This window comes from Martes martes, assembly GCF_963455335.1.
Source record: "Martes martes genome assembly, chromosome: 15".
NCBI lineage: Eukaryota > Metazoa > Chordata > Mammalia > Carnivora > Mustelidae > Martes > Martes martes.
In genome coordinates, this window is record NC_137903.1 from 36385128 (window position 1) to 36405146 (window position 20019).

The 20019-nt window shown below is 45.2% G+C and overlaps 1 protein-coding gene across 2 annotated transcripts in view; it reads right to left on the bottom strand.

The window, feature by feature from the left end:
* KCNH1 (potassium voltage-gated channel subfamily H member 1) overlaps positions 1–20019 on the bottom strand; it is a gene marked incomplete at its 5' end in the record, with an annotated part of 372100 nt that overhangs the window by 82383 nt on the left and 269698 nt on the right. For both annotated transcript variants that reach the window (XM_080824606.1, XM_080824605.1), the window contains one exon: positions 2683–2879. In XM_080824606.1, coding sequence (XP_080680732.1) covers positions 2683–2879 — 197 coding nt within the window. The remainder of the gene's footprint in view (positions 1–2682; positions 2880–20019) is intronic.

The following is a 20019-nucleotide window of genomic DNA, read 5'->3' on the forward strand; positions in this document are numbered from 1 at the left end:
AATAGCCAAACTGTGGAAAGCGCCTAGATGTCCATCAACAGATGAATGGATAAAGAAGATGTGGTATATATACACAATGGAATACTATGCAGCCATCAAAAGACATGAAATCTTGCCATTTGCGACGACGTGGATGGAACTAGAGGGTATCATGCTTAGCGAAATAAGTCAATCGGAGAAATATAACTATCATATGATCTCTTTGATATGAGGAAGGGGAGATGCAAGGTGGGGGGGTTTGGGGGGAGGTAGGAAAAGAAAAAATGAAAAGATGGGATTGGGAGGGAGACAAACCATAAAAGACTCAATCTCAAGAAACAGACTGAGGGTTGCGGGGGGGAAGGGGGACGGGAGAGGGTGGTGGGGAAATGGACATTGGGGAGGGTATGGGCTATGATGAGTGCTGTGAAATGTGTAAACCAGATGATTCACAGACCTGTACCCCTGGGGATAAAAATACATTATATGTTTATTAAAATAAAAAATTAAAAAAAAAAAAAAAAAAAAAAAAAGATTCTCTCTCTCCCTCTGCCCCTCTCCCTGCTTGTGCTTGCTCACTCTCTTAAAATAAAATAAAATAAAATAAAATAGGTGGGAGCATATTGTTGGGGCACCCAATGATAGGCATTTGGAACCTTGGACAAGGAACTTGAAAGACAAAAGTCTATTTCCTTCTTCTGTGCCTTGGCTCAAATTGCCCCTCCAAATGCAACGCTGCCCCCTCTCTTTATTGGACAGACTCCATCCTGTAAGAGTCAGCTCAAGTCTCCCTAGCCCCTGCCACAACGCTTTCTTCCCAACTCCCCCTTCAGCTGCCCTCCTCCTTCACGCTCCCACAGTATCTCCTATAAATCACAATCATTGTACTCGGCATCGTGCACTGCATCCAGCCTTCCTGGGCTGATTTTCTCTGTTAGACTTTAGGATGCAAGGGATTGAGACCTGAGTGTGGTTTCGCTTTGTATGTCAAGTCTCATTCAGCTGCTGCACACTGCGTTCGATGATTGAACAAATAAACATTTCAGCCATCTTAAGGGTTAACAGGTGTCTGTCACACACAGCAGGAGAAAAAAGAATGCCAGGCTGAGGAAGCCGCAGGCAGAGGCCCAGGGCTCTGAAAGGGTGTGGCGTGCTTGCAGAGCAGGGCAGAACCGGGCAGAGCTCTCATGCTAGGAGTGGTCAGGATGGCAGAGCAGGGAATGGGAAGAGTGGCTGAGCTTGGGGCTTGGCATTAAGTTGGGGTCGGATGCGAAAAGCCACATAAACCATCCTGAAGTGTACAGACATTATCCTAAAGTTAGGGTGGGGACAAAAAGTCTTTACAAAGGAAGTGACATGATCCTATTTGTTTTTAAGGTCACACCACTAGCCAAAGGAGGGAGCACTGCACTGAGGACTGACAAAAGACAGGAACCTACTGTGTGCTGCAGGACACAGGGAAGGTCAGGAATGAGGCACCGTGTCCCGAGAGCTCGGGCTGAGCCCCAAGGATGGAAGTAAAGTGTGGACCCAGGTTTGAGAGCTTAGGTGGAACCAAAAGGATTTAATGAGTTACCTGAGACACAGGAGAGGGGGAGAAGTCAACCACAATGCCAGTCTCCAACTTGGAACACTAGCATGATACATGGACCAGCATGATACAAGGATACACAGAGATAAGGACCACGGGAAGAACAATGTTGGAGAAAAGATTATGAGGTCATTTTTTTAAATAATTTTTTTAAAAGATTTTATTTATTTATTTGATAGACGGAGATCACGAGTAGGCAGAGAAGGAGGCAGAGAGAGAAGAGGAAGCAGGCTCCCTGCTGAGCAGACAGCCTGATGCGGGGCTTGATCCCAGGACCCTGGGATCATGACCTGAGCCGAAGGCAGAGGCTTTAACCCACTGAGCCACCCAGGCACCCCCTATGAGGTCACTTTTGGAAAGATTCTTAAAACAATTCTTCCTGATGGTTTCTATAGGTCAGAGCTACCTTGTTCACAATAAGAGATAGATGATGGGCAAGAAATCAGTCATGAAAAATCTAAAGAGTATAAGATGAATGAATACTTTAACCCTCACAGAGATGGATGGAGCAATCCTGATTACTTGAGGGTGAAGGAAACAATTTCAGACAAGAAATCTTCTCTGGTTCTTAAAATTACTCATCATTTCACAACCCATTAAATAGGCCAGTGTCTACAAGATATTCTCTAGGCAATCAGATTCCATACCTTTCTGATTATCTGGACTAACTGACTCATCTTCATGGCTTTTCAAAATTATTATTACCAGCTGACTAATGGCCTCACACCATTTAGTGAGTCCTAGTCACCAGGGAAAATTCAGTTTACTTTAATTAAGTAGCCCCCCTCAGCCATTTTAGTGACTAATGACCTCATTTTTTTTAACTCATCTTTTCAAAATGCTAGAAGGTCTAGCTATTGCTGGGGAAAAAACGCACAGACACACAAACAAATCCCTTCTGGAGCAAAACAAATCCATCTTTTAATCTAGCAACATTCCTCTTGCCCTTATTTCATAGCAGAAGCTCTGAAGAGCAAACCACGCTCAGAACCTCTAGAGAAACAACTGCTCCCCTTCCAGAAACCGCAAGAGGACTCTTCTTGGCCTGTGTGGTTATGCTAAGTGCACAGAGACAGCGCTTGGTGGAGAAGAAACTGAAGCTGTCAGCTTACCCTCTTCCTCAAGTTGTAGGTGAGAATGAGGTTCCTGGAGAAGGAGTGGGAAAAGGCCGTGTAGAATTCCAGCACTTTCTGCAAGGCGTCCCGTTTGATCACATGCAGGTCGCAGTAGGTCAGGGCCCTAACGTTGGCACAGGACTGGGCCAGGGTGGCTTCCTTCCAGAACACATCTCCAAACACGTCTCCTTTCCCTAGGGAGAGAAAGTTCTGGTAAAGAAAGTGTCAACCAGACGGCGTCTGACCATCCCGGTTTGCTTCCCCATCTCCCATTTTACATTCTGCAACATGGGCTCAGGAAAGGAAAAAAAAAAACAAAAAACAAAAACAGGTTTTATTTTGAACCTTAAAAACATGCAATTTAAGAAACTTTAAAATACTATATAATACATGTCAAAGTTTAGCCAATGACATTGGGGTCATGTTACCTCCTGGACATCCTATCCAAAGTGGGAACCCCTTGTTATTCTTTATTGCTCCCCCATTTTCCCAAAACACCAATCATAATCTATAATCACATGATTTGTCTGTGTCTTTGTTGATTGTGGAACTCCCAACGTGAGAGTTCCCTCCACATCATACCATGTCTGGCACCAAATAGGAGTTCTGCCAGTAAGTGCAGGCAAAACAGAAGGAAGGAAGGAGGGTGGACTGTGGATCTCCATTCATGGGACAGACTAAGAGGTGAACAGTATGGAGAAGGTGTGGACTTTCCTTCGGGAGCTGAACATCAGGATAGTTCTCCTCTGTTTAGGATGATTCACATGGAAAAAGGCACATAGGAGTAGAGTTCATTCTCTTCCGTACTCTGTCCACGGTCCTCGGGTTTATGCTTGTATGGTGTCTCATTCCTCACCCTCCCCCACTACCTGCTTCCATGTTCCTCAGTGCTGCCAAAGGCCCTCCTGGGAGGGTAAAACTACGGGCCCCCTCCACATGGCATCTCCAAGCCACTCCATACCTGGCATTCCTCAAGAGCGTATTTAAAAAGCCAACAGAGTACTAATCCCATGTAACCATATTCCGGGTCCCACTTCCATCAGTCTCCTCTAAATATCTGCTTTTCACATCAAGGGATATTCTCCCTACATTTCCCCGAGTCCAACATTTTAACATATGTCTAATGTAAAGCCTAATTCATTCCTGGCACAGCCTCTGGTTATAAATAGCTTGAAATGTTGTTTATCGTGCCTCTAAATTTTCAGCACAGATAAACACAAATTTGAATCCACAGGGAGCCGGAGAGGAGTATGCAGGGGGCAACAAAAAATGCTACAAGGGTGGAAAGGAACCCTCATCACCCTCAGGAGAGCAGTTGGCCCACGCACCCAGACCAGCCACACTCCCCTGCAGGGAGCCAGGTCCCCTTGACTCAGTATGATTAACAGGGCGGGCGTTTTCGTCATTCCGGCCAAGGAAGAGATTAGACTTCCAAGCGCCTGGACAGAAGTTGATCTTTTCTCAAACACCAAAGACTCCATTCTAAGGATACAAGGTACTCCACGCACATAGCCTTCTCCAAGCACCTCCAAGTGTGAGCAAGAAATGGACTGTACCAGACACATTCCTCCAGAGTTTCCTCTGTGTTTATGAGGTAATGTACAGTTCTGATTTAAGAAGACAGTTTTACTACTCAGTATCATGCATGGGGGAGCTTTTAGGGAACAATGTCTTTAAACCTGCACTAATTAAATTCACCTCGCAGGTGTTTTTCAGTCATCTGCACTCTGAGTTGGTTACTTGAGGGCTGGGGCAACTGGCTGGGAATGCTTCTCTCTGTGGGGTGCTACCAGCTTCCATGGGGAGGGGTTCATTCACTGTGGGCTCCCTGGTACTACTGAGTTCTAACCAACAAGGCTGGCCATTTGTTCATACATAGGAAGCATTCTGTAACTTCCTACACTTCACTCCAATGCCTCCCATGCCTTTCATTTTTACATGATAATGTGGTAGATGGTAAAGAGGCATCAAGAGGCAAAGCCTAATCTCCTTCCCCTTGAATCCGGACTCTGCCTTGGTCCCTTCTCTAGCATGTGGCAGGGATTTTGAGACCAGATCATAAAAAACCTTGCAGCTTCTGCCTGGGTCTCTTGGAACACTTACTGTAGGATGCTCCCTCTTAGAATCCAGGTACCGTGCTTTGAGAAGAACAAACCACACCAGAGGTCACATATCAGTGCTCTGGGGGGCAGCCCAGCTGAGCTCCCACTGACCGCCAGCCTCTGCCTGTCATGTAAATGAGCCGTCCTGGTCAGCCAGCCAGCCCAGGCAAGCCTTCACATGCCCGCAGCCCCGGCCAACGCGGGCTTGCAGCAGCATGCAGAAAGCCCAAGTCAGAACCAACCAACTGAGCTAAAGACCCCATGGAATGGTGAGACACAGGTATCAATTTCTTACACCATTAAATTTAACGGAGGTTTATTATGCAGAAATAGATCACGGGAACACACAGGCTCATGAAACTCTGGACTGAGACGCCCATGAGAAATTACTTAGTAGATTAGCTAATATTTCACCAGAACATTGCAAAGGATCCCAGTCCTGTGCTGGGCACTCCACTTCCTGCTCTGACAGAATGGGACAGAAAAGAGCGACAAGGGGCTCTAACAGGAGCAGTTTCTCCTGAGAGTTTTGCATCAGTCAGTGAGAACATGAGGCATTGACAAATCTTACAGCCGCCTATTGGGATGAAACGTAGTATGACAAAGCCAGAGCTACCGAACGTAGATTACCATGAGTAATCTTGCCTGATTCTCATTGAACGGGTTTGAGCTGCGCAGGTCCACTTACATGTAGATTTTTTGGATAAATACAGTAAACCACTGTAAATGAGTTTTCTCTTCCTTATGATTTTTTAAAACACTTTATTATTATTTTTTTTACTTGAGAGAGACAGAGTGAGAGAGAGCACAAGTGGGGTGAGGGGCAGAGGGAGAAGCAGACTCCCCGCTGAGCAGGGAGCCCAAGGCCAGCCTCAATCCCAGGACTCTGGGATCGTGACCTGAGCTGAAAGCAGACGCCTAACTGACTGAGCCACGCAGATGCCCCTCTTAACGATTTTTTTAATAACATCTTCTTTTCTCTGGCTAACTTTGTTATAAGAATATAGTCTATAATATATATAACATACAAAACACATGTTAATTTACTGTTGATGTTATCTAAGGCTTCTCATAAACAATAGGCTAGTGATAGTTAAGTTTTGGGGGTTCAAAAGTTATATGTAGATATGCACAGAGGTCAGAGTCCCTAACTGCACATTCTTCAAGGGTCAATTGTCCTGCATTTAAACAGAACCTAATGAATGAGCATTACACTTCTCAAACAAACTTGGAGTAGTTTTTCCAATTAGAAAAGAACCCAGAAAGTAAAATAATAATTCCTCATGTATGTTTAACATATGATTTACCTATAGAAATTCGAACTATTGCATAAAATAAAGGACAACCATATTATGTTTGAAACACATCATGAAATTAATAAAAGCATCTTTAGAAATGACAACAAGCCCACTGGAGAAAGTTTTCCATCTAAGGTTTTAACAGAAACAATAAATAGAGATTAGTTATTACTATATGAAGTATTTCACGGTAAGATAATCATGATCAATCTATAGGGTCCAGGAAATCAAAGTGTTGTTATAACTTGGATTTGATTTTCAACCCAAATGGAATACCATACGATCTTTCTTTCTGTCAAGGCAGCATTTTTGGTATACATGATCTGTTAAGTGAGATTTAAGAGTGTGGTGTCAGGGGGCCTGTTAGATTCAAAACAAACCTAAGCCTCTTCTGGCAAATGAGAAATATATTTATGACATGGAACTTGGGGAAACTGTCAAAGGGGAGGATACAGAGCTTTGGGCAGGCTGCTTATAAGTTATGCACAGCTCTGGGAATAATAACTTCCCAGGTCAGGGTTACAAATCAGAGGCCAGGACAAGCTCTACACCCACATTCATCCCTTGTTCCCTAGCATGAAATGATCACTCACTGAAAAACAAAAGTTACCCCAATGCACTTGGCAATCAAACTACTGGAGGCAATCAGCTTATTGATTTATTTATTACACTGAGGCGCTGGGTGCAGAATGTTAAAACCTAACGTTCCAAGTTTCTAAAATACATTCTAAGTGGATGTTCTGAGCTGGGGAAAAGAAAAAAGAATGAAAAGGGGAAGTAAGGAAAGGCAGTCTAATTAAAACTTCAAGCAAACATCCCTGTGATAATTAATCCTCCTCCCCCTTCCGCCCCCACGTCAATGCAGCTCTTTCCCACACCTCCACCGTTGCAGTGGACATAAACAACGCCATGAGGTACAGCCGTGGGACTGAAGAACATTCATAAGACATAGGTGGGAGGTGGGACACAGAGCTGAGGTGGCGCAGGGAGAGGAAGGGCAGATCTCTGCAAGGAGCACAGGAGAAAAAGACCCTGTAGATAATTCAATTTAAGGATGGGCAGAGGCAGGAATGCCCAAATGTGGGGGCTTGATGAGTCATGGAAGGTGGGAGTGGGGGGCTGGGAGGGGTGATCAGGGTGAATTCTAGAGGTGCTGGAACTGGGACCCCAGGAGGATCAAACAACCTACCCAAATGCTATAAAGTCACTGGGAAGCAATTCTGCTCCGAAACTGACAATTGGAACCCTTCAGAAAAGGCCCTGTTTATTCAAAGACAGGCTCTGAGTGAGTTTGGCAGGCCAGAGGGGTAAAAACAAAACTGCAATCTCCAGCTGCTTCTCTTCACTATTCCCTATTGTGTGCTCATACAAGGAGCCCTCACAAGTGGTAACCTATATTGCCAAAACATAATTCTGCAATATAAGTTACTATCTGCTTCTAAAGTCACCAGCCATTTCTAGAACCAAAGAGAAAGAACTCATTCAGTCAGTCGTGCAACTTTTGGCAGGCACTGTCCTAGGAGCTGAGGTATAGCAGGGGAAGGAGACATGATATAGTGAGAGACAGAGACCCAGCAAATTATAACATTTCAGGGGTGAGTGCCTAATACTAACATGATAAGACACCAGGCAGGAGGGTTGTCTGGCTCAAGTCAAGGGGTGAGGGAAAGTTTTCAGGGAGATAGCATGTCTGAGCTGAGACCCGAGGGAAGAGTTCCAATTAACCAGCAAAAAAATATACAGCACAGAGATGAGTCCAGGGAGAGGAAACGGCAGATGCAAAGGACCTGAGGCATGCCATAGGGCTCTGCAGAGGAGGAAAGGAAGTGCCTGCATTATCCTGTGTTTTGGATTATAGTTCCTCCACTTATCTGTAGAGATGAGTGTTGCCAGTATATTTTGTAATCTTTTGAGGAAAGTACCCAGTCTCCTTAGCCAGCTGTAAACTCACCTAAGTGCCTTCCATACTCTACACAGTGAGCTGTTGACACCAACTTGTTGAGTCACTGCTTAAAGACCTGGATTCAGGATGTCGTTAGGGCCACACTGGGGCTGCTGAGAGTGGTGCCAGGACACAGAGTGCGGGGGGGTGGGGTGTGTGACCAGTACCCTCAGCCTACCCTACCATCTAGATCTCTCCTCTCTGGGACATCAGGAGCTCCTCTGCTCTCAAGCCATTTTAAGACGAGAGGGGCCTCATCACTCACTTCATCAGGGTGGTGAAATGGGACCACAGAGACCCTGGCACCACTGAGAGAGGCTCGGAGGGTCGGCCATTCTGTCTTCTGGCCCTGGGAATAATTCTGCTTGTGCGACAGAGAATAGGGGCTGGACAAATATTTCCAGGTAAGTTCTGAGTAGACAGAATATAGTTCAGGAGGATGAGGATGAGAATAAGGGAGGTCTAGACCTCCTGGATTCATCATATAAGCCAGGCATGTCACATCTAGGTGCCCTCCTAGGTCCTCGGAGATGTGGCAAAGACACTAAGAGAATTTGCCAAGTCTCACCCTCCCTCCCTGGTGCCGCCCCCGGCACCGCATGTTTTCCAAGCACTTTATCGAACTCCCTCAACTCAAGCCTCAGGGCCAGACAGGTTGAACTTCCCTGCTGGGAGCTTGAGGGGGCCCCTGCACCCTCTTTTGTTCACTCTCTGCCCTCTGGCCACACTGCGACTCCTACAGTCGCTTCAAGTCTGGCTCCCTGCTCCCTTCAGGGCCTTGCCAATACCATCTCAGACCTCCACCCTGCTCCTTGGTCTAGATAACTTCTGCTCTGGCTTCCAAACATGCTCCAACCTCCTCCCTGAGCCCTTGGCCAGAGCATCTTCCCATTACGTGTGTCCGTTGTCCTCTTTCCCATTACGTGTGTCCGTTGTTTCAACCCCCATCCCCAGAAGCCCTAGATCCCAGCAGCGGCTCGGATGCATGGTGGACACTCAGCAGATACTAGATACGGAGATAAACCAATGCACTGGGCCTCTTCCTAAACCCCTCCTACTCTCAACTGACCCAACTAAGAAATGTGGATGCTAAGACCCACCTCATAGGGCCGTGGTGTGGCTTACATGAAATTAATATGAACAAAGCACTTAGCCCTGGGCTTGGAACACAGTAGGTGCTCAGTAAATCAGAGACACAGTAAAAGAAGAATTCTCCTAACGCCTTGTGAAGCGAATTCCACAGAGATCATCAGGCCCATTTTAAAGAGAGGAAAGTGAGCTCCGAAGAGGTTAAATGATTGCCCAATTCACCTTGGTCAGGCACCATGCTAGGTGATGGGAAAAAGGATAAATCAGAGTCAGGGTTGACCTTAAGGAGCTATGGCCCAGGAATCCCCATGTTCTCCGAAACCGATTCTCTCCTCTTCTAGTAAAGGAGCCGATGACTTGTAGCTGGGCACAAAGATGACCGGAATAAAGACCGCGTTGCGCCTAGCTGTGGCCCTTTGTCCAAGTTCTGGTTAAGGCGAGGGTTGCAGAAGGAATGTGCACAACTTCCAGGGTCCTGCTCTGCCCTTCACCTCTCTTCCCTTCCTCCTGGCTGGAACAAGGCTGTGAGTGCTCTTAGACCAGGAGGCCAGGGTGACAACCTAGTTAGGATGAAGCCAGAGACAAGAAGCAAGCAGGGTGCCCAACACCATGAAATGGACACACCAGCTCTAATACCTGGGCCGTGGCGTGAGAGAAAAACATGTTTCTGTCTTGTCTAAGCTTCTATTACTTTGGGTTTCTGGTGGAGCAGCTAAACCCACATCCTAGCCAATTCCAGAGTCCACAGTCTGGTGGGGCAGTACAGTGGGTTCTACTGTGGGCAAGGTCCATCCACGCCTTTCTCCCCCTGCTGCAGGGAAAAGCGTCGGCTTCCATACACCAGAAGGGCCCGGCACTCACATGATGATGGAGCCCTGGAAGCACATTCAGAGCCAAAGCTCCAAGGACTTCAGTGAAATACCTTGGTGATACCCAACCACTTCTCAGACCAGCGACTGGAGGCCAGGGCAGGGGTAGGGTGGGCAGGATCTGCCAAGGGTGCACTGTGTACCAGGCCAGACTCCAGCCAGGGATGCTGCTGCAGACACCCACTATGTCCCTTACCCCAAAGATGATGAAGCCAGGCTTTCCAGCTTAATTTGGGATCCTTAACCCTCCCACATGCATCTATGGCTGTTTCCCTCAGGTCACCTGAGACCACGGGGAAGAGTAGATAAGGAAATTTTGACACCTGGTAAATTTTGCCTTCTTTTATTTGTAATGAAGCTACAAAGTCCCTCCCTCCCTTTTTTTTTTTTTTTTTGCTCGTATTGAGAAAATAAATGCTGCTGGAAGTCTGTGACCTCTGCTTCACCTGCTACAGCTTAGAGAAGTGAGAAGGACCATCCAATACAGAGTGGAGACCTCATCGATGTGCTTTCCTGTCCAAGTTGTGAAAATATACCACTCAGAACAAAGCCTCGGCTTTAAGTGCCAGGTCTTATCTGAGTGTGCTGCGGTGTTAGGTACTGAGCCAACACATTTCATTGGATTTCTTTTGCCAACAAAGAAAGTGGGTCCTGGAGATGTTCAGGAGGCCTAGGCTCCAGGCAGAGGCATGCATGTCACCCCACTTCTAAGATGGGCATCTCCTTCTAGAGAGGCTTGGTCTTTAATTTAGCTTTGGTAGGAGAGCTCAGAGATATTCAAGAAACATTTGTCTTTTTTTGAAGTTAGTACAAAGGAGAACAATTGTTAGGCTCTTCGGCAAACTACCTCTGGACATGGGACACTGGCGAGGGTCCGCCACATCCCTGGTCAATGAAACCCAGGAACTGTCATGTCACACACCGGCTCTAATGGGAACTGCCCCTGCCTCTCTCTCCTGGACAGCTATGAAACTGGGGGTTCCCAAAGATGGGGTTACATCTCACCATCTCTTGGCACCCAGTTCATTCTAGTTCAACAATTTGGCCCCACCTATCACGGACCAGGCGGCGTTCCAGAAGTGAAGAAGCACAGAACACAGAAAAGACGTTGTCTCTACATTCAAGGGGCTTACATGGTGAAAGACAAACCAAAGGTGTGTAACAGCAAAGTATAAAACAAAAACATAATAACAACATACATCAGAGGTTGTCTTGGGCAGGACTATGGGGAATTCATAGTGAAAACTGAGAATGGAGTGGGGCTTCTATGGCTAGACAAGAGACCTGAGACACGTGGAAGAGATGGGTAATTTTTCCAAACAGCGAGAGGGGAAAAGCTGGCTGGCTGGAAATGAGGTTAGCTGGTCTGGGCTGTTCTCCTTTCTTTTATGACTCAGTGTCTTGATAATAGTATTTACAGCATCTCTACACTCTTAGGGTTAAGGGGTGATTTACCCCCATTTCCCAATGTTCCTCTTCTGTAAAGGCAATCCCAGTTGCACCACACTCTTGGCTTCTCGGTGGCCCTCGTCTGTGTGAGGAGTTTGGAAGAAGAACCTGAACATGCACAGTAGGCCAGCCCCTTGCTCTCTTCAGAATCTGCCTGCCTGCAGGAAGCATGTTCTCTCCATGCCTCTCCATGCCTCTCCACGTGAGGCAGACCCTCACCAGGGTAGGCTAATTCTGGGGTTCCATATGGGGAAGACCTCTTGGATGCAGATACAAAGTATATTCCTCAATATTAGCTTAATCAAAAAAGAGGTGATATTTTGACTGGTATCTCTCTTACTTATTTCTCTCTTGGTTCAGAACTCTGAAAGATCTTTGCAATTTATTAAGTACCCTAGAACTAATGGCCACCTTCCTCCTTTTCTCAAGTTACTCTAATCTTGCTTCTATCCCCTAGCCCCTGCTAGCACTACTCTCACCACAGTCAATCATAGCTCTGTTCCTAATCAATCTAAAAGGTATATTTTAGTCCTCAACTTATTCTAGCTCTTTGATTCTAATACACACTTAAGTTGTCGAGCATTTTTTTTATCTCTGAAATCAGAATGTGTCTTACAGTCAACCACCTATCACCATTTAACTGGCAGCGTCACGTCTCAGTGGGCCATAAAATACTGGCGTGTTCCTTCCCTCACTCTCTGTCTTCTGTGATAGCCCACTCCCCTCTGCTGGCAGTCCATCACTGGCCTCTCCACTGGCATTCCTCAGGGCTCTGCTCTAGACCTTACTGCTTCTTGCCCTTCCTTTTCTTTGGGTTCTTCTCAGCCTCTCACCTGGCTTCACCTGCCACCTGGTTCCTGATGGTCCCCATGTTTATGCCTCCAGCCTAGGTCTCTCTTCTGAGTCTAGAACCTCACACTGGACACTTTCACTTAGCTCAAACCCACAAATCCCAGAATGGAACTGGTCCCACCCACAGGTCAGCCTGCCCACCCTCCAGAGTTCCCTGTCCTGGTGAAAGCTGTCCAAGTCATTCCTGACCCCTCCCCTTTGCTCATCTCCATATCCAACAAAAGACCAAGCTCTGATCATTTTATCCTTCAAGGATCTCATAAATTTGTCTACTCTTCTCCATTTCCACTGATATCAAATCAATTCAAGCCACCCTCATCTCTCAACATCATCCTCTCTGGTCTTCTTGCCTGCTATCCATTCTCTTTACAGCATCCAAGATGACCTCTCTAAACACAAATATCTTCTGCTTTAAAGTCTTTTAAAATACTTGGGGCACCTGAGTGGCAGTTGGTTAAGTGACTCTTGATTTATGCTCAGGTCATAATCTCAGGGTCGTGAGATCAAGCTCTGAGTCGGGCTCTGCACTCAGTGGGGAATCTGCTTGAGATTTTCTTTCTCTCTCTCTCTCCTTCTCCCTCTGTCCCTCTCCCCATGCCTAGCCATGCTCTCTCTCCCCCTCAAGTAAATACATAAATCCTTAAAAAAAAAAAAAAAAAAGGGGAGGCTTTGAAAATGTTGTCCCCTCTGCTTAGAACACTTTCTCTTTAATCGCCTATTCCAAACCCTACTACCACTGCTGCTTCCAGTGGAGTTCAGTTCACCATGCAATTCTCAGCTCAGGTACCACCTCGGGCAGGAAGCCTTCCTTGATTTCTCTTGGCCAGGATGGATTAGATGTCTGTCTTATAAGCTTCCTTAGCATCTTGTTCTTACTCCTATTGCCCTTGGCAATACTATGTTATAAAACTGTGTGTTTGTTTATCTGTCTTCCGGATGAGGCTATTAACTCTATCCCAGGTGTGTCTGTCTGATTTGCCAATGTATCTTCAATCCCCAGACTATACCTGGCATGTTTATGGAGTGAATAAATCAATACATCAAGGAAAAGATGGGTCTGAGTGGAAGACTATAAGGTGATCCAAGATATGAAAGACTTAGAATGTCTCAGGATGGCAGCTTTGAGGAGAGGATTGGTCCCCAGCCCCAGTGCAAAGAACCCGGGTGTCCTCAGGTAGCTACCTTGTCAGCTTGGCCCAAGAAAGAATTTGCTGACCTGTTCAGAAACAGTCCCATAATTCACTCCTATCTAGCTAATGGTAAGCTGAAAATTTATAGATGAATTTAAAAAGAAGATGTAAAGATAATGAATGTTAGAAATCACCCTATCATACCACTTAAGTGCTCTCCTTTAAGGAATAAAAATTTCACCCAAATGTGGGTCACTAGCCTTCCTTGTGGAGACTACACTGAGCAGGAGCAAACAACGCTGGCCTCTCTGTGTAACGTGGACTCACTCAGCAATGGTTACATTAAAGCAATGGTTTGGAAACATCATGACACTCTCCTATTCTTTGCAACTGCAATTAGGTAAAATTAAATTAGCCCAATGTGTCTCTGCTAAGTAAACAGATCACAAATCTCTCACTGAAGGCAGGTGATAATTTCCAAGATCACTGCAGATAAGAATTGCAAATTGAGTTGATTTTTTTCCCTTCCTGTTTATAAAAGACTCCGTGTGCACTACAGAAAATGACTGAAATATACTGAGAAATGGAAAAATATTGGCTCTGCAGGCCGCCACCTAGAAAACTCTGAACATTTTGGTATACTTCCCATCTTTCTTCTTGCAAGTCCACTTTTATGCAGTTGGGCTTACAGCACATAGAGCTATAGACTCTGCTTTTTCCACCCACTTAACGTTATACTTAAAACATTTCACATGCCAATAATACTTTTTATATCATCATCGTAACAGCTGCCTCAATTTACCATAGTTTTTTAACCATTCCCCTCTGTCTGGGCACTGAAGTTGTAAGAATTTCCTTTAGAAAGATCTATTGACTCTGCTAACTACCGGTGTCTTCAGAGACTACAAACCAATTTTTTTTTTAATTGCTTAAACAAAAACAGAATTAAAGAAGTAGAACCTGCTCCCCACTACCGTGTGCATTACCCGACACAAACGTTATGCATTTTGGAAGTTCTAGATTATTCCTAGGCTAGCTTCTCCCTGGGAGTGTGGATTTAAAGTAATTGCTTCGGTTGATGGAACAGCTGTATGAATATTAATGCTTGGTTGGAGCATTGAGAGAGATGCTTAAACACAGCCCCCTCCCCTTGGGTTGAGCGTGAGCAAGTGACGTTATTATATTATATTCTTCCAGCAGCTACGCCACGTCCCCAGGGCAGTGGGGGGCAGGGGCACTCCAGATGGTAGCACAGGAAGTGGGGGACCTCTCCCTCAGCCCCTCCAGCTCACAGGCATCTTGGGAAGCAGCTCCGTGAAGGATTTAGCTCCTCCATCTCCAAAATAATGAGGGTTTTACATAAAGTTGTTGATCTTTTCAAAATCCTGGGTAGATAGCCACTCTGTCCTCACCACCTAGCCATCTTCCTTTTCTAGAAGCGTTTCAGGGAGGGGTTGGGTAGTACCCACTAAGTAATGCCTTTTTTTTTTTTCTGACTGGACCGGTAAATAACAAAAGAAATGCAGTTGAGACTGCTTTCTGAAAAAAAAGTTATTCTTTCAAATGATATCCTAAGAACCAAAAGAATATACGAAACAAAGCTGACTTTCTCAAGTTCCATTTTAAATTAAAAAAAAAAAATCCCTCATTTTGAAAAGGGCATATGCTCTTTTAAAAAAGACTTGAAAGATAAAAATATATATATATGACAAAGGGAAACTAAAATCACCTATAGCCTCACAGACTAAAAACATCAACTATGACATGTGGGTAGAGATGTTTGTGGGTTTTTATCTACAAATGTGTTCCTCCCCATAACTGAGATCATACTGCATTTAAAAATGATATCTTCTTACTTATCATAAGAGTTTCTAATCCCATTTAAAATTCCTCACGAGCATTTTGAATGGGTAGACTTCCATTTCTTTTCTTTTTTTTAAAAGATTTTATTTATTTATTTGACAGAGAGAGACACAGCAAGAGAGGAAACACAAACAGGGTGAGTGGGAGAGGAAGAAGCAGGCTTCCCGCTGAGCTGGGAGCCCTATGCAGAGCCAATTACAGGACTCTGGGATCATGACCTGAGCCAAAGGCAGATGCTTAACTAGTATCTTCAGACACCCTAGACTCCCTTTTTAAAAAAAATGCTCTGAAATACTTGGTCATTTCATAAAATGAATGTGATACCAGTATTCTCTCGGCACCGGTTTTGTTTGTTGGTTTGTTTTTCCTATTTCCGAGTCCTTCCTCTGAATCCTAAATCTCTGTCTTGAGCCCTGGCTTCTTTCCCTGGTTCCAGACCCACTTTTCTGAGCTCTCCACTTGGATACCCCACTGGTCTTTAAATGCAACAAGTCAAAGCCAAGCTCATCACATTTCTCTCTCACTGTGTCTTCCTGACTCAGCGTTGTCTATTCCAGTGCCTCCATCTCCCCACTCACTGGGATGTCAGAATCACCTCCCTCAACTCCCTCTGGCTCCTCCCCACATCCTATTCTGTACAGCCGTTCAGACTCTCCTTCCAGAATGTCTCATCAACATGTCTCTCCCATCAAAGGTTGCCAAATTTAGAAAAAAAAAAAAATAAGACATCCTGTTTAGATAAATGGATACTTTTTTTATTTTTAGCATAAGTATATCCCATTCCACCTTTGGGAAATACTTCAGTCAAAAATGACCTATTAATATGAGATCCAAGTTTAACTGGCTGTGCTGTATCTGACCTGGCAACCCTATTTCTATCTCCATTTCTACTGCCCATACCTTACCACCTCTCATCTCTACTACATGCCAGAGTCACCAACTGCCCTCCCTCCCTGCTCTGTGTCTAGTTCATTAATTTTTACAAAGCACAGTTCTAATGGTGTCACTTTACCCATCACCTTCAGTGACTCCCCACTGCCTAGTTCCTCATGCTGACATTTAGAAATGTCCACAGATGAGCTCTGAGCTGCCTCTCTGACCCCAGGCCCCACCGTTGCCCTTCAGGGCTCTCAGCTCTAACTCAAGTACTGGTCCTGGGCTTACACAACACACTCTCCCTCGCCGGGCCTCAGCTCACACTATTCTTTCCATCTAGAATGCCCTACCTCAGATGTCCAAATCCTAACTCCACCTTCACAGAGCCACCATCCTAGGCTAGGTCCTCCTCCTCTAGAATACAAATCTAACTAAGCAAAGATGAAAGGGTCTTCCAAATTAGGAACCACGAGAAGGGGGTGTTCATTTAAAAAAAAAAAAAAGATTTCACCTGTAAATAAGCATTTATAACTTTACATGTACATGTAAGAAGAATCTACACATAAGTCCTAGTTCAATAGTGACAGGACCACAGATCATGAGTTAATTCACAGTGTGTGATGAGCCACGGCCTGCCTGTCAATCTTCCCTAAGACTGCTTCCTTTCATTGGGCAGACTCTGGCTCATCCATAAGTTGAGAAGAGTTTCCACTAGTTGAGAGCCACACTTAGATCTGTTCCAAAAAGACGCAGCAGATTCAGTAGAATAAACCCTTCATCTTTCCTCTGGCCCTCCTGCTTGTCGATGAGCTGCCAGAAACTATTCCCTCCCCTCACCTCCTCCAGCCAGAAGCTTCTCCCTCCCCTAATATCTCTGGGCTCCAGCTAGTCCCCACATCTCCCTTCCACCACCATACATAGGCTCTCATCATTTCTCATCTGAATCTTCTAGCTAGCCTCCACACCTGTGCATTTGTGGGACCCACATCTTCACGTCGTTCATGTTTGAAATGTTCTCTGAGCTCCTTGTCCCCACAAGATAAAGTCCAGACCTCGTATTCTGGAACTAGCAGCCCTTCACTGCTCAGTCTCTCCCTGCCTTTCAGCTCAATTCAATTCCATTCTGCAAAGAGCCCCTGGTGCCTTCCATACACTGGGCCAAGCTAGAGATAGGAAATCAAAGGATCTCAGCTCACAGGAGGGACAGAGGAGCAAACATGCAATTGGCACAGTGTGATGGGGTCAGGAGAAGCACAGGAGACCCTGAGATTTCATTGGTTAGTGGGGGCATTCCTGCAGGGAGTCTGTGCAGAGCCTGGGCTATGGGCAAGTATCCAGCTCCGGGCCCATGGCTCTTTACACTCCTCAGTGCAGTCTGGCCAAAAAGACTCTACCTTGCCCAAGGGAATGGAAAAAACAACAACAAGAACAAAACAAAACAGAAAGAAAGGACACAAGATGATCCATGGTTAAAATACAAATTAGGTATTAAAATACAAAACCCACAGAAGTCACTATAGGGACACTAAATCACAAGGAAACAAGATCATCTGCATATTTGAGATGGAAATGTAGGGAGACGGACCACACTCAAGCAGACAGAGCCCGGAGGAAATTCCACGACTCCTCTACTTTGGTCAAGTGTCACAGAACCAAGATAATGACTTACTTGCAGGTGTGTGGGCATTTCCACCACTTGGGCAGGGGCAAAATGGGTACCTATGCCTTTTTATTCTGACAGTTATGACAAACTGGGAGAAAATGGCTTTAAAAATATAATGAATAAAATGAACACTCTAAGGCTTGAATTTACTTCAAAGAACCGCCAAACTGAATTTGAGAAGACATGAGTGATTTCTAAGAGAATTCAAAAGGAGATTGAGAAAATGTCCTCTCACTCATAAGGCAGAGAACATCAGAGGAAAAGGAGATCAGAAGAGATGATTCAGGGGTAGTCTCTGCCCTCAGGGTACAGCAAGGCTTTCAGTCCAAGAGAAGCACTGTTGACGTTGGTGGAACCCCGTTTTTCAACGGCAGGCTTTGCGTCAGTCAAGAAAGCAATTTAGTGAGTCATGACGTCAATTTCTTTTTAAATGAAAGAGAATGGAATCTAATAGAAAGCACCAGGTCGCATCGCCTGTGGCAAGAATAAGCACTTGAGCTTGACCTATGACTGTGTTTATTCATTCACGAGACAACACACCATTTCCTAGGTGAGTTGAGAAAGTTTGACAAACACTCTCCTAGAAAACTTTTTTAGAAAGAGTTCTATTTTTAACATTTATTAAACACAGTTATGACTACATACGCTTTTCCTTATTCTTGTGCTAAAATTAAGCAGACTATTAGAACTGGGAGGAAGAAACAAATTAGCAGAATGTAAATGAGCGATCTGATAACAAGACAGTAGAGACAACTGAATGTGACAGATGAGCTCTGGGCTTTATTCTAAAGCCTCTGGCTTTGTGGTAACTATGGATCCCCTGGCTATTTATTTTTTCCTTGTTGGAGCACTAGATACAGTACTGTACCTGCTCAAAAATTACTTCTCAGACGACCCTCTAGAACAGGTAACACTTTTTCATAACCTCAGTCTCCTGTGCTTGTAGAAGCTCCTGGAAGGGGAGCTAATCTCTGGTCCACTGATAATCCCAATTCTATGACAGCACCTCATAAGTAGTAGATGTTCAATAAATTTTGGTTGTATTGAACTGAAATGCATCAAAAAGCAATAGAGATCTAGTTTTAACAATCACTTGTCACCTGAACCCCCTTTGCATGAACAACTGATTTCAGTAAATTGAGCAAAAGATAGTCTATTTAGGAAGAAGCAACAACAACAGAACTCTGAACGTAAGTTTCCAGGGAGCAAATAGCTGGGAACCTTACGTGTATTGGCCCAGAGTTCAAGTTTAGTCAAAGGACTTGTCTCATGTCTTTTTATAGAATAAGAACCTCTTGAAATGTTACAGGCTACTTAGGATCTCAAGTTTGGACCTACTTTTTGGACCTAATCTGGCTCCTGGGGACACAGCGAAGATGCTTTTTCTAGTCGGGACAGCTTAAGGGCAACAACTGCCCCGAATGTGAAGCTGCTGAGTAATTCCAGAAGTCCCGTCCACATTGCTAACCGGAGCCGGCTGGGTCCACAGGGGGCCAGAGACAGAGGGCTGGATTTGGAGAAGCAGTCAAGTGACCAAGTAAATCAACAGTGGATCAAGCCCTGGTGGGCTTCCCCACGAGAAGAGAGAAGAGAGAGAAGACCCCACTGAGAAGCAATCACTTGCCTTTGTCAAGCCCTCCGCACCTATGACCTCTCTCCGGGCTTCACTGCCCAATCCCAACTCCTAACACGCAACTGTGTGAGGTGGGTCACTAAGGATGCCCTGTGGATGCGTATGGGAGGGGGATGGTGCTGGTCATGCGTGTAGATGCCTTGGAAAGGCATTTGGTGAGTTACCAATAAGGGGGATGGGCCAGGATGCCTGGGTGGCTCAGTCCTGAGCTGGCTTTCAGCTCAGATCATGATCCCAGAGTCCTAGGATGGGAGTGTCGCATCAGGCTCCTTGCACATCAGGGAGCCTGCTTCTCCCTCTGCCTGCTGTTTCCCCTGCTTGTGTGTTCTCTCTCTGATGAGCAAATAAATAAAATATTTTAAAAAAAAAAAAGGGCAGAGATGAGTGAAGGATGCCCTTAACCAAAGGATCGATTCAAATTCAATTCCAATTCCAACTCAAAGAAGAGCTCACTAATCACTAGTTACTTCTTCTTAGCCAGGTGAATATCTCAATGGTGATTACCAATGGAAAATCCTCTTTATCAAGGACATCGATGAGGATTAAAGGAAGGGATGAAGGGCCTCTC